General features: G+C 51.9%; 1 protein-coding gene across 10 annotated transcripts in view; it reads right to left on the reverse strand.

Moving 5' to 3' along the window:
• Window positions 1-2,787: 2,787 nt before the first annotated feature.
• The window catches only part of PTPRF (protein tyrosine phosphatase receptor type F), a 287,439-nt gene continuing 277,112 nt past the window's right edge, over window positions 2,788-13,114 (reverse strand). For all 10 annotated transcript variants that reach the window (XM_018072218.2, XM_018072212.2, XM_018072223.2 and 7 more), the window contains 8 exons: window positions 12,231-12,385; window positions 10,642-10,927; window positions 8,545-8,723; window positions 6,002-6,128; window positions 5,649-5,774; window positions 4,884-5,038; window positions 4,612-4,747; window positions 2,788-4,474 (listed from right to left, as the gene is read on the reverse strand). In XM_018072218.2, coding sequence (XP_017927707.1) covers window positions 4,406-4,474; window positions 4,612-4,747; window positions 4,884-5,038; window positions 5,649-5,774; window positions 6,002-6,128; window positions 8,545-8,723; window positions 10,642-10,927; window positions 12,231-12,385 — 1,233 coding nt within the window. In that variant the 3' untranslated portion in view covers window positions 2,788-4,405. The remainder of the gene's footprint in view (window positions 4,475-4,611; window positions 4,748-4,883; window positions 5,039-5,648; window positions 5,775-6,001; window positions 6,129-8,544; window positions 8,724-10,641; window positions 10,928-12,230; window positions 12,386-13,114) is intronic.

Below are 13,114 nucleotides of genomic sequence, written 5' to 3' on the forward strand. Positions count from 1 at the left end.
GGGGTCACACAGGGGTCCCACAGGGGTCACACAGGGGTCCCACAGGGATCCCGGCCCTGGGGAGTCCCGCCGGGTGCAGCCGAGCCCGGTCCCGCGGGGTGTGAAGCGCTGGGCACTGATCCCGTGCAGATGGGCGCTGCCCTGAGCCGAGTGGTGACACACAATAGGCGTGTGCCAACCGAACGCGTGAACTGGGCTAATTATACACCTACAATTTCCGTGTGTAAGCAAAGCCAGAGGAGAATTTGATACTGTGCAAACGTCTGGCAGTGAATTCAGGCTGGGGCTGGGCTGGGCTGGAGCCAGGCCTGACCCACGCCAGAACTTTTGGCCCGTCATCCAGAAATATGCAAAAGTGCCGAACGGATGTTGCCAATAATCCACCACTATTGTGTGAAGGATTGGGACCTGACAGTACAGCTTTAGCAGCAAATGCTTTCCAGTGTGGACAAGGATGAGTGCTTGGCAGAACCTGTCTAGGGACACTGACCTCTCTGTGGATGGGACTGCCTGCGATTTTCACAGCTCCACAGATCGTGGTGTGCTAAATGCATTTTAAGTGTGTAAGTGCCAATAGGCAACCTTAAAAGCAAGCAGAACCCACCTGAAGAGCTCATAGCCATCCTCAGAGAGTATACTTGGTCCTTCATGCCTAAATAAAACCTTAATTTCACTGTGTGTTTCTCCTGATATGCATTTCCTTCAGAGCATGTAGCAGCCTTGAAAGTCCTAACAAACCACTCCAACACAGGTTTTCCCTGGTCTGCTGCCTCTCATTTGCTCATCTGAATTGCCAGGTATACAAACCACAGAGTGGATTAAAACAACAGCAGACACCACACAGAGCCTCCTACAAATGTCAGATAACAATTTTGAGACAAACTCTGTGTTTCTGGCCTTCTTGGTGGCTTGGCAGCTGCACTGGTTATCCTTTAATCAAGAAAGGCTAACTTTCTAATATCATAGAATCACAGAATGGTTTGGGTTAGAAGGGACCTTGAACATCATCACATTCCAACCCCCTGCCATGGGCAAGGATGCCTTCCACTTGACCAGATTGCTCAAAGTTGCATCCAACCTGGCCTTGAACACTTCCAGGGATGGGGCATCCACAACTTCTCTGGGAAACCTGTTCTGACGCCTCATCACCCTCACAGTAAAAGATTTCTTCCTTATATCTAATCTAGCCCTGCCCTCTTTCAGTTTAAGGTCATCTTCCCATTTCCTGTCTCTGCAGACCCTTGTGAAAAATTCTGCTCCAATTCTCTTCTAGCCCCTTCAGGCACTGGAGGTTGCTGTAAAGTCTCTTTGGAGCCTTCTCTTCTCCAGGCTGAACAACCCCAGCTCTCTCAGCCTGTCTTCACAGGAGAGCTGCTCCAGCCCTCTGAGCATCTTCATGACCTCCTCTGTGCCTGCTCCAGCAGGTCCTTATGGGTCTTACGTTGGGGCCCCCACAGCTGGGCACAGTGTTCCAGGTGGGGGGGGTCTCACGAGAGCAGAGTAGAAGGGCAGAATCACTTCCCTCAATCTGCTGCCCACAGGAGACAGGAGCCTGTCTTTTTATGATAACCAGTGCTAAAATGTTCCTGTGAGCAGAAATGCGTAGGTAGGGGAGCTCGATAACCTGTAATTGTTACTGTGGACTGAGACTGCTTATTATAACTGGCAAAAGGGTGGCAATGAGCTTTTAATTGGAAGGATCAGAATTATTCTTGCTCTCAGAAATGAACCAGGTCAGAACAAGCAAAAAAGGAAAAAAAAAAAAGAAAAAAAAAGAAGTCACTCAACTAGGAAATGTTACAAATGAAAATGGCAACGCTGCTTAGGACAAGAAATGCCAGGACTGTGGGGGAAGGAGTTGCCAAGCTACTGCGCAGAGTCCACTCAGATTTGTTCAGTGGTACAGCTGCTTCTTTTCCATACTTAATGACTATTTTGCCCTTGAAAAACAAAATTTAAAGTAACAAAATCTCAAAGGGCTGATGCTTGGGCAACATTATATTCAGAGTAGTGATCTTTAAAGGTCCCTTCTAACCCAAACCACTCCATGATCCTATGAGTTAGCATCACTAGGAGGCAAGCCAAGCCTAGGCACTGCCTACACAGCTCTTGCTACAGCTATCAGTGGAATGAATAAAAATCTGAAAATACAAAGAGCAGAAAAGCACCTCAGTGCCCAGGAATTCACCTCTGACTAGCTGCCATTTAGCTGCTATCCCACCTGCCAAACTGTGCCCTTTACAAAGCTGCTTATCTGAGGCTGCTTTGGGGGCTACCTGGAATGACTAAGGAATGGAAAATTTTCACCATGGAAAGGAAAAAAAAAAAGCCAGCAGTAGCTACCCAGCTCCACCACTCAGTGCAAATATGGTCTCTGTCTGAGACTCCAAAGGGAAGGGGCCAAACACTGTCTTACAGCACCATCTTTGGTGCAAACAGCACAGGTGTGCAAGGAAAAGGCCATGCAAGGGGCAGAACCATGTGGGTCAGGGCCCCACGAACTGTCCATCCTGCAAACCCACAAGCAAGTCCAGCCGGGTGCTGATCAGTGCACCCCAGTACAGGTGCAAATGGGCAGGAGGTGAACATATGCATGCATAAAGGGAGTTGTCACAGAGGATTTCCAAGCTCCCTCAGGCACAGGGTCTTTGCAGAAAGTGTGGGGCACTTGTGGCTGGGATGTGCCTGTGGGAAACGACTTCCCTGCCACAGGCTGAGGAGCATGCCCATTGCCAAAGAACTCTACGGCCTCTGTTTACTGCTGAAGAAACAGACAGGAAAGCCAGCTTGTATGAAACCCAATTATTCAAATTTATTAACATCAAGAATTATGCAATGATGCTGTAGATTTTTTTTTTTATTAACAAATAGAAAACAGACTGTATACAACAGTGACCCCTACAGCACTATGCATCCACAAGGTAAAAATGAATGTGTCCTCCAACATTACCAACCCTGGATTGCTGATTTCAACGTAGCTTGGATTCTTAACATTCGGAATACATGTGATAATACAATTAGATACCCTTCCACCACCTTTATTCATAACTCAATGCACTCGAAAGAGGGCTGCTCACTCCCCGTCTTTAGTGCAAGCGTGATATAATAAGGAGTATTAATATATAGTACCATTAAATTAAGTCCAGTAGTCTTGCCACATTGGTTCATTAGAACGTCCTGAAGTAGCGGAAAGTACAATATTCTAGTGACTCTTAACATTTGCAGGATAGCAGAAATTATAGATACACCCAACCTCTGAAGCCATGTGTACTCCCCTCCCCTTCCTTGCAGTACCCTGCTTCCAAAGAGAGCCGGCCCAGCTCCGCTCTGGGTCGCCTGGGCTTGTGCTCTTTGCCTGTGTAAATGCTCTGATGCACTCCACTGGTGAGAGGTGACAGGATGGTGCTTGCACGCACAGAACAGTGGGATTAACACAAAGGGCCATGTCTTGCTCTTTCCATCCCCTCCCCAGGGAAGTGTCGGACCCTCTCGCTTCTCCTGCCCCCTTCCCAGCAAGACACACAAAAAGAGGTTCCAATGCCTGGAGCCCGGGATTTCGGGTCTCTCACAAACAAGGCGACGACAACTCACGTCATATCAGGATCTGCCAATACACACGGTCACTGGATTGGTTGAACACGTATTGTAATAGGACTGAACGGTTTCCAGCTGACAACGGGGACCGCTTCTCCGGCGCCCCCACATGCCCTCCCAAACCCAAACCTACTAAGGAAATAATGGGGGGGAGGAGACTAAAAAAATAATTGGTAGCTTAGGTCCAGTTCCATGAAATTTCATATTCTACAGAGGATTAAAAAGCAGCCTATGGGGAATGGAGCCGGGCAGGAACCACAAGCCAGCTGCTGCAAATTACCAAGGAAGCTGCACTAAAATGGGCAGAACCAGCAGTGACTGGGCTGAAATAAACACAGGGCAGTAAAAAATGTAAAAGCAAAAAGAAATGGAAAAAAAAAAACCAACCCAACTCCCAAAGGTTTGGCGGGTCCAGTTCTGTCTGGGCAAAACATTAAGACTTGCAAAAAATAAAAAATAAAGAGAGAGGAGATTATAAAAACCACTAGTAACTATTTTACATGTTTAAAAAAAAGATCCCATTCCACCCACCTAAAGCCTCGCTGTGAAATGCAGTCGGCGTGAGAGAGGGTGAGAGATGCACATGAGCAGAAATTCAGCCAGAGACTGGAAATGCTTTTGGAGTCGGATTCCCTCATTTGGTGCTGGGGCTAAGTTCCTAAATGCCGTGGTCAAAACTGGTTGGCGTGGAGGTCTGCTGCCTGGGCAGTACCTCCACCTGTACAGAAGGACTGAGGAATGGGCGGCTCTGGCTCAGAGGAACCCGTCTCCACTCCTAGACATCCCCACCACGACTGGAGGAAAGCACTAGTTACGTTGCATAGTGGTCGAAGCTGCCAAGATACTCCAGCGCGGCTCTGTAGCACAGCTGGTACTGGTCCTGCAAGGCAGCAAGGAGGGAAATATGAGAAGTGGGGACACAAGGACAGCACACAGCAGGGTTCAACATCCAGAGACATCAGCTCCCCTCCCTTCTCCCACAGATCTCCACTGCCCTGCAGAGGAGGGGATGCTCACCTCTGTCTGCACCATGGCTGGCCGCTGCGTCCGCAAGGTCTTCACCATCTGGAACATGTCCACCACCCCCTCGTAGCGCATCCTCTCCAGCACGATGCTGAGCGTGATGAACACGCCTGTGCGCCCAACCCCAGCGCTGCACGGGGAGCAAGAGGTGCCATTAGAAGTCCTGCCAGCCCCAGGAAGGCTCTGCAGAGCTCCCAGGAGTGGTGCAAGCCGCTCATGGAGCACAGGGACCTGCTTGGTGGGGAGAGGCCACAGGCCCCACTTACCTGCAGTGCACTGTGATGGGCCCATCCTGCCCAAACTGCTCCTTGGTCTTGTGCACCTGCCCAATGAAGTCGATGAAGCCCTCTCCCGTCTTTGGCACTCCCTGCTCAGGCCAGTCTGTGAACTGGAACTGGCGGATGGTCCGTGACTGGCCGTCCTGCAGGGAGAGGGGTGTTAGAGGTGAACCACGGGTGAGGGGCTGATCTCGCTCCCCTCAGCACTGGTGACCTGTTCTCCCTGACCCCCAGGCCAGGTGAGAGGGTGCACAGGCCACAGACGAGCCCAGGCAGATCTTTTGCTGCATCTCTGGGGGCTGCCTCTATCCTCTCATTCTCACCTCACGGCAGCTAAGCTGAGCAAGGCTTTGGCCCCTGCAGGGTCTGTTTGGTCAGTGTCCTGGTCCTGTCTGGGGCCCAACTCCATCCCAGGACCATGTTTACTGTCACACAGGTATCCTGCACCTGGTCTCTGCAGACAGAGACTTCAAGTGCAGGGGGATCTGTGTTAAATGCTTGCCCAAGTGGGCAGTACAGGCAAGCCAGGATCTGGTGCTGACAGGGACCCTGAGCTGCTCATCAGGGCTGCCACAGCTGTCAAGGCACAAACTGTGGTGAGAGGAGCAGCAGGTGGTAGGCAGCAGCCCTTTCTGCCTGCAGTGCAAGGCAGCACTTAACTTTTGTGTTCCTGCAGGAGCTGCTGCACACTCCCTTGGCTGGCCTGGGCAGGGCAGAGGCATGGGAGGCAGGGGAGCCAGCAGATGCACTTACCCTGGCATCCGTCACCTTGAACTCCCGGAGGATGTACTGTGGCATGTTGTACTCTGCCATGGGATCCACCACGAAGTACTGGTACCGGGCAGAGCGCTCTGCAGGCCAGTACTGATGGCACTTCTCCTGTGGATGAGGAGTAGGGCAAGACATTAGCACTGACAAACTGCTGCTCCTCCCTCCTCCCCTCTGCAGGCAAATGTGGTTGTGGGGCCACAGGGTGAGCCACTGCACATGCCAGCAGGAGGCTGGCCCAGAGTGGCTGGTGCTGGAAAGAGACTGAGGTGAGCCAAGAGGTCATGCCCACAGACAGCAGCCCCACAGCCCCCTTGTCCCCCCAGGAGGATTCGTACCCGGCCCATCTCACGCAGCTTTGTCAACATCACCACGATGGTGGAGTTGTGCTCCCAGAGCATCCGCCAGAAATCCTCCGTGGTCTCGGCCAGCGGTCCCTGCGTGGCAATGTAGGCCTTCTGCTGCCTGCAGAACACAAACATAATGGTGCTCAGAGCAGATCCGGGTGCACAGACCAGCTGCTCCTGGGGGCTGGTGGGCCAGAAGTGCTGAGGGCAGGGTCCCTGTGCAGCTGGGAGCAAGGCTGACAATCCAGCTGCAGGAGGCAGGTCTCTAGGACCAGACATGGGCGCTGGGGGAGAAATGAGCCTGCCCAGCAAGGATCTCCTAAGTGCTTCCCACAGATGCAGTGAGCACCACAAGGTGAAGGATCCAGAAAGGCTCTTAGTCCTTGCTGGGGTGATGGTGTCTGCAGCCCAGCCTCTTGCTGCTGCACTGAGAGCCCTCTTAGCACCCAGGCCCACATGAGCAGGCTGCCAGCACCCACCTGGGCTGGAAGGAGAGGCTGTGCTTGGGGATGATCCCAGCAGCACCCCTGCATTCCTGCACTTTTACTCTCTGCAGCACCCCCCATTCCTCCCATTGTATGGGAAGACACAGAGCAGCTGAATCGGGTCACCCAGATCACGCACACCAGCTAATAACGAGGGCAGTGTGGAAACCACGAATACTGTTTTGCCTGCTTTTTTGAAGCTTCAGAATTTGTTCTTGGTTTTCTACTGCAAACCAGAGCATCTCTCCAAACTTTCCATATGACCTGCCCCAGATAGGACTCCATCCTGAAGAAAGCTCCCTCGGTGCCGGTTCCTTGGTTCACCGAGCTCCCAGCCTGGCACGGCAGAGCCCGGGCTGGCTCCACCACTGCGGGGCGCTGGAGCCCGCGGGACCGGGGTCGGCATCCTCGTCCTGTCTTCATCCCTCTGTTCTACCTTCATCCCTCTGCTGGTGCTATTTTTAATGGTGCTAAAATTAATGAACGTGCTGCAAGGCAGCAGGATGCAGACAGGGGCTGCTTCAAGGAGGATGCGTAAGACATCACAAAAAACAGGGAGCAGGGTTGCAGAACGAAAGAGCTAATAAAGATGCAGCATCAGTGATATCTGCAGGACCTTGGGCCAACTGATTTCTGTAGATAATACCTAGAAGATTGCTAGTTCAAAGGAAAGGACAGGAAGAGATAACAGAGCTCTTCGGGGATGGGGTAGGTAGCACATGAAATGGTACCACCTGCCGTGCTCGCAGTTCTCCACCTCCCTCCGTAGCATCACCAAGGGGCAAAGCCAGCATTGCTCTCCACCAGCTCTGGAGCCAGGACAGAGTGGATGCAGCCTGTCTGTCAGACCCAGACTGCAGGGGTGGGTGTGCAGGCGGCCACGTTAATGACCGGTGCCAGACAGCTCGGAGCCGCACAGGCAGGAGGGAGCAGAGGCTGCTCTGTGACAGCTTTTCTCCAGTGCCTTTATCCTTCCCCATTACTCTGTCCCACCCTGAGGGAGCCTGGCTTGCTGTGGTTTTGCTGCTTTGGGATGCTCCCTGGGTTGCTCCCCGTCCACTCTTGCCTCCGTGTAGCCCTTCTCCCTGGGAGCCCTGGCTGGGCTCAGCTGCTGGAGCAGGGACAAGGCACAGAGCCTCTGGCCTGGATGCACCCACATTTGTTCCCTTTGGCAGTGCCTTTTGCTGCTGGGAGGGCACCAGCCCAAAAGAGGCAGTTGGCAGAGCCAAGCTGGAGATCAAATGTGCCACATCCATCGTTGTATCCCCTACTCCTGCACTGGGTGACCCTACTGTCATGGTGCACAGAGAGATGACAGGAACGAGCCTTCTATGTGCATCACTGGGATTTAGTATGAGTTATTGTCTAGGGATTGGCTGGGAAGGGGATGTGGCCACTGGACTGTTTGCCTTAATTTTTCTCTCCTGGCACTTTGCATCTGAGAATGCGATGCAGCAGATAGATACAGAAAATGTTAATATTATTGCTCCACTAGATCTTAATGTGTGCTTTCTAAAAGGTGTTCTGGAGAGTGGAACCCAGTGATGGGATCCCCAGTGCTCAGCACCAGCCCTGCCTGAGGATCCACAGACTCTCCCCAAAACCAAGACATGGAACAACGAGCCTCGGGCTGCTGCCTGGATCAGCCACTCAGTGCAAGCACACTTCTACCTCTGGTTGCTACAGCTACTGAGGGGAGGCAGGTTTGCGTTAGATGCTGCAGATATAAAACACATGCCAAGAGATGCCTACCAGAATATCCCATAAAACCTCCACAGGAGCCAACACAGCCTGCCACTCCAGGCTTGTGGGCATCTGTGTACAGCAACACAAGCCAGCCTGGCAGCACTCACTCACTATCAGTCTTCACATATTGTAACTGTACACACTGGAGTGTCTGAGAAGATGGAAAGTGATAAAATTCAACAACGTGATCCCAGCCCACCTTAGACAGTCAGGACCAGTCCTTGGGAAAGAGGAGAAGGCAGCCTTGCCCAGGTTTTGAAGCAAGCAGGACAGGCTGGCCCAGTCACCTAAGGTGATCCTTACCTGTACCCATCTATGAAGCTGGCATTGATGTAATCAGAGCCCTCAACACCCCGGATGGGCTGCAGACAGACTCTGGTCAGCTCGTATGGCATGATGTTCACGAGGCGGTTCTTGAATTTGTTGCACGGGAGGTTGGCACTGATGAAACGTGAGGTATGTGCTTTAGAGTTGGCCAGCAGCTGAAAGAGGAGAAGACATTTCAGATTCCTGCTGGGGATGCAGCAGGCTGGGGGTAAAACTGGGGCCCTGCCAGCAGGGCAGGCAGGAGTTCCTCTGGGCACACATCCACGCTCCCTCCTCTGACCGAGGGACAGCTGCTGGGGATCAGGTCCTTCTGGACCAGACAAAGGGCTTTGTCACCATGTTATGAGGAGGCTGCACCTGGATGCTCTGTTTCACAGTAATCACCCATCTGGTTTTCAGCACCGTGTCAGCCCCTCTCCCATGGCACTGCACACCCAGGCACAGCCTGGCCTTGCTGCTGGCTTTAGGCACATGGCTGTAGCTGACAACAGGGGAACCACCTGTGCTGACCTATGGCACAGCCCCAAAGCCTCCTAGTGGAGTGGAGACCCACAGCAGCTCTCTGACACACACAGGACCAGGACATGAAGCTTTGCAGCTCACTGAGCCAGGGACACGTGCCTGGTGGCGTCAGGGAAGGAAAGCTTTCCCTCTTCCAACAATGTCTTGCTATTTACTTCTCACCCAGAAGAACCCAAGAAAATGTGAGAATTGTGACAGTTTTAGGTAAAGAAGATCTATTTTGGGCTACTGTGAGACATTTTATGGTTCTCTTTGAGTCCTGTAAACTGGAGTCATGGTAAATGTGTTACTTAGATCTGCTGGCAGAGACATTCAAACAGAAGTCCCTCTTTCTTTTCCCCCCCTTTTTCTTGTTTTCCTTCCCAAAAAGACTGCCTCCAGGATCTCCAGAGCCATCCTTCTATGAGTGGCAGCTGGTCCTTGGCAGAGGCTCCCCATAGAAGGACAGGGTTGCTCTCTGGGGAGAGATGCAGCATTGTGAGGTCCTCCTATATCCTGCTCCCCAGGGTTTCTCATGCCGTGGACACTGCCAGGGTTCAGAGAGAGGCAAATTTCATTACTGTTCTAAAGATACCCTGGGAGAAATAAAAGGAAAACAAAATGTTGTTGTTGTTACAACAGACCTGCTTGAGTTGAGTGAAATTCTGCCATGGCTCTCTGAAGGAGTTTCTTATGGCAGGTGTCACCACGAGACACTCACGCAGCATATTCTACAGTCCCAAGCCCAGGACACCAGCAGCTCTGATAACTACAGGACAGAGCTGTTAAACTATTCCCAGTTTACGCAGAAAGTCAATATTTTGCCTCTCCTGCTCCTTCGTCACTTGGAGGGAATCCCCAGGGTGCAGCTGTACTGCTGCAGTTCATTTCACAGCCTGCATGGTCTGCTGCCTCCCCGCATGAGCTATATTCTCCTGCATGAGTTCCCTGGACTAATGCACCTCATCTGAGAATATGGGCGCTTACCAGAGCTCACTTCCAGCTCCAAGGCTGTAATAAATATCTGCAGTTGGCATTCACAGATACAGGCAGCAAAATGTGGGCTTGGCTTCCTAAAAACAGTGTGCCTTTTCACCAATTTCATCAATTCTAGACACTGAGCCTTGGTGCTGAGGTGGTTAAAAGATAACAGATCTCAGCATTGAAGAAACGAGGCTAGAAATGTCTCACATATTTAAATTGGAGCCATTTCCAGACAAGTTGTTCACAGTAACATCAATTATCACTAACATGATCTGCATCTGATTTCAGATGCAGCTCCCGCCGCACAGTGAACCCAGAGCAGAACGTGCTGCTGAGAACTGCACATCCATCTGCCTTTTATATCCTCCCCAGAAGCTGCCAATTCAGGGGGGACCGTGGCCGACACAAGCTTTACAATTCAAATGTATTTCAAATCACTGCCTACCTGCTTCAGAAACACACAAAAGAATAACTGCCTGTAATGATCCATAGCTCTCCTCTCCCAACCCCTGGGCGAGCGGCCCGTGGGGTTCTGTGGGCAGAGACGGGGGGGCTGGAGAAGTGGGGCGGCGGGGCTCTGCCACCAACCTTGAATTCCAGCTCCATGGAGGTAACGCTCTCGCCTGCTGGCACCTGGGTCAGCTTCTGGATGTGAGCGAAGAGGTTGCGTGCAGGCACCTCGGTATTGCCACACGTGGCAGCCTCCAGCAAGGCCTCGTGGATGAAGATGTACTGGTCCTCTGTCTGCACCATGTAGTTGCGCTGAGAGCGCATGCACGTCACGTGGCCGTAGATGTCCACGGTCTTCTCGTGCTTCATCCGCTCCAGCATGGCATCGATGACGATGAAGCACCCGGTTCGGCCCACGCCGGCACTGTGGGAACAGAGCACGTGGCCTGAGGTGACACGGTCTCCTACAGATGTCACGCAAGCTCTGATTTTGCTTAAGAGATCACCCAGACCTACAGTATACAAAAGGGGAGTAAAGGCTGCTCTCTAGTGAGTGGAGCTCCAAAAAAGAGGTGACGAGAAGAGTGAGGGAGAGAGACACTGGAGAATGTAAGTTCTCCCTTCTGCTGGCCCCCTTCCACTGCTGGAGCAGAAAGGACATGGTGTCACACTCTGCTGGTCCCTGTGGTGGTTGGCAGCACCTCCATGAGAGGAGAAATGTGTTTAACAGGCAGGAGAGTGACAGCACACGTGTGCGCTACGTCAGAAGACCTGAAGAGCAGGGTGGGCCCCAGTGCCAGTGAAGCCCATAAATTCAATATGGGCTGCTTGTCCCCTAACCAGGGTCACTGTTTCCTAACCCATTAAACAAGGACAGCCAGACTGAGAGGGGAAGCAGAAAGGTGAGATCATGCATGTCTATGCTGAGCCCTTCTCTCAGACACTGAATGCCTCTCCATAACTGCTGGACGAGCAGTAGAGAACCCCAGACTACCCACCCCGAGAGCACCCTGAAAACAACAGATATGCTGTTGTGATATTTAAACACAGGCAGAGATAGGGAGCTAGGCACTTCCTCATTTATGGTGCAAGTCAGATCCTTAACAGGGCTTTAATACAGCTTGTTTGTGTGTTAATTATACCCCACTCCCATCTGAAACAGAGCATGAAAGAAGAGCATTAAACACTGCTGGTAAGGCGTATGCTGGAACGGCAATGATGGAGTGGTTTGTTCAGTAACAGTCCCCTCTTGGCTGGTACAAATAAATCTTGGTTGGGTAAGATGCTGAGCCTTAGTAGACTGATATTTTGCTTAAAGAGCTGCCTCTCTACCCTGTGACAGAGCTCCGTAAATATCACGTATGAATGTTTGTAGAGGTCACCGCATGCACGTCTATCAGTGATGTGCCTCTGAAGGTACTACCCACTTATGCTGGGCACAGATAATTTAATTTTTAAATGGCACTAGCAGTTTTGCAGGAAAATGTGTTTTCTGAGGCTGTCCATGCAGCAGTGTTGTTTAACCTGACACAGCAGTAGCAACAGAACTGTCATCACTGCATTACCACTGCTGGGACTGTCCTGTTTCCAACCCAAGCATCCAGTGCAGGTTATGCTACCGTGAAACCTTTCCTACAAGAAAAGGAGACTCCGCTTTCAGATGGGTTAAAGCTCCTGCAGCCACAAGGCATGTGCCCAGGTGCAGCTTTGCAAACTCACAATCCTACCTGCAGTGCACAACCATGGGCCCAGCATCTGGTGGGTTACAGGCCTTGACCCGTCGCAGGAAAGCGAGGATTGGGGTGGGGTATTCTGGTACCCCATGATCGGGCCAAGCCATGAACTGGAACTGCCGCAGCTCTCGCTTCTCACTGGAGCCATTCTGTTGAAGACAAAGAGGAGTTGTTTTGCATGAGAACGGTCTCGTCCCAGGAACCCACTGATGGGACACACAAAGCTCTGTGTGATGATGCATGTATTGGGCTTTCACCACTGAAAATTTGGAGGCAAAATGTAGGTTTCTTCAAAGGCTTCTATACACAGAGATGTTCTGTGGAAAGCCAGCTGATACAGAGAGCAGAGCAGCTCTGCGGGAGTGGAGCAGGCTGCAGGGAAGGTGAAAGACTCCTTTCTGCACAGCACAGGTTCACTACCTGCATACTCACTGCATGTTCAGGGAAAACGGGCACTAGGCATGGAAGGGCTACAGCAGCCAGTTCCCTCCCTACTCCTCTGCATCAGAGGTGTCTCTGGGATGGGTCTGCAGTCTGCCCTGCTCCTGTCTGGGATTGGCTGAGTGATCTATGCAGCAATGTGGTAAGACTGGCTGAGTGACTGCTTGGGGGTGAGATGCCTTCTTGGGGTGTGAGTGTGTCCCCATTAGCACTGCCAGGCTCCTGGCCCACACTCAGTCACCCACAGAGGCAGCCCACTGTAAAGCCTGTCTGCATTGCCATGACATGCTGCTGCTGGCATTGCCCCCAGGGATTTACAAACGCTAATGAGGAACGCAGCAGGCAGGAGAGAAGGGTTTGTACTCAGAAACAACCTCTCCATTTGCATCATTAGGGACAGGAGTGCTAATAATTTACTGCTTTCCCATGTTGTCACT

The sequence above is a fragment of the Manacus vitellinus genome, unplaced genomic scaffold, assembly GCF_001715985.3.
Source record: "Manacus vitellinus isolate BGI_N305 unplaced genomic scaffold, ASM171598v3 scaffold_21_pilon, whole genome shotgun sequence".
Classification (NCBI taxonomy): Eukaryota; Metazoa; Chordata; class Aves; order Passeriformes; family Pipridae; genus Manacus; species Manacus vitellinus.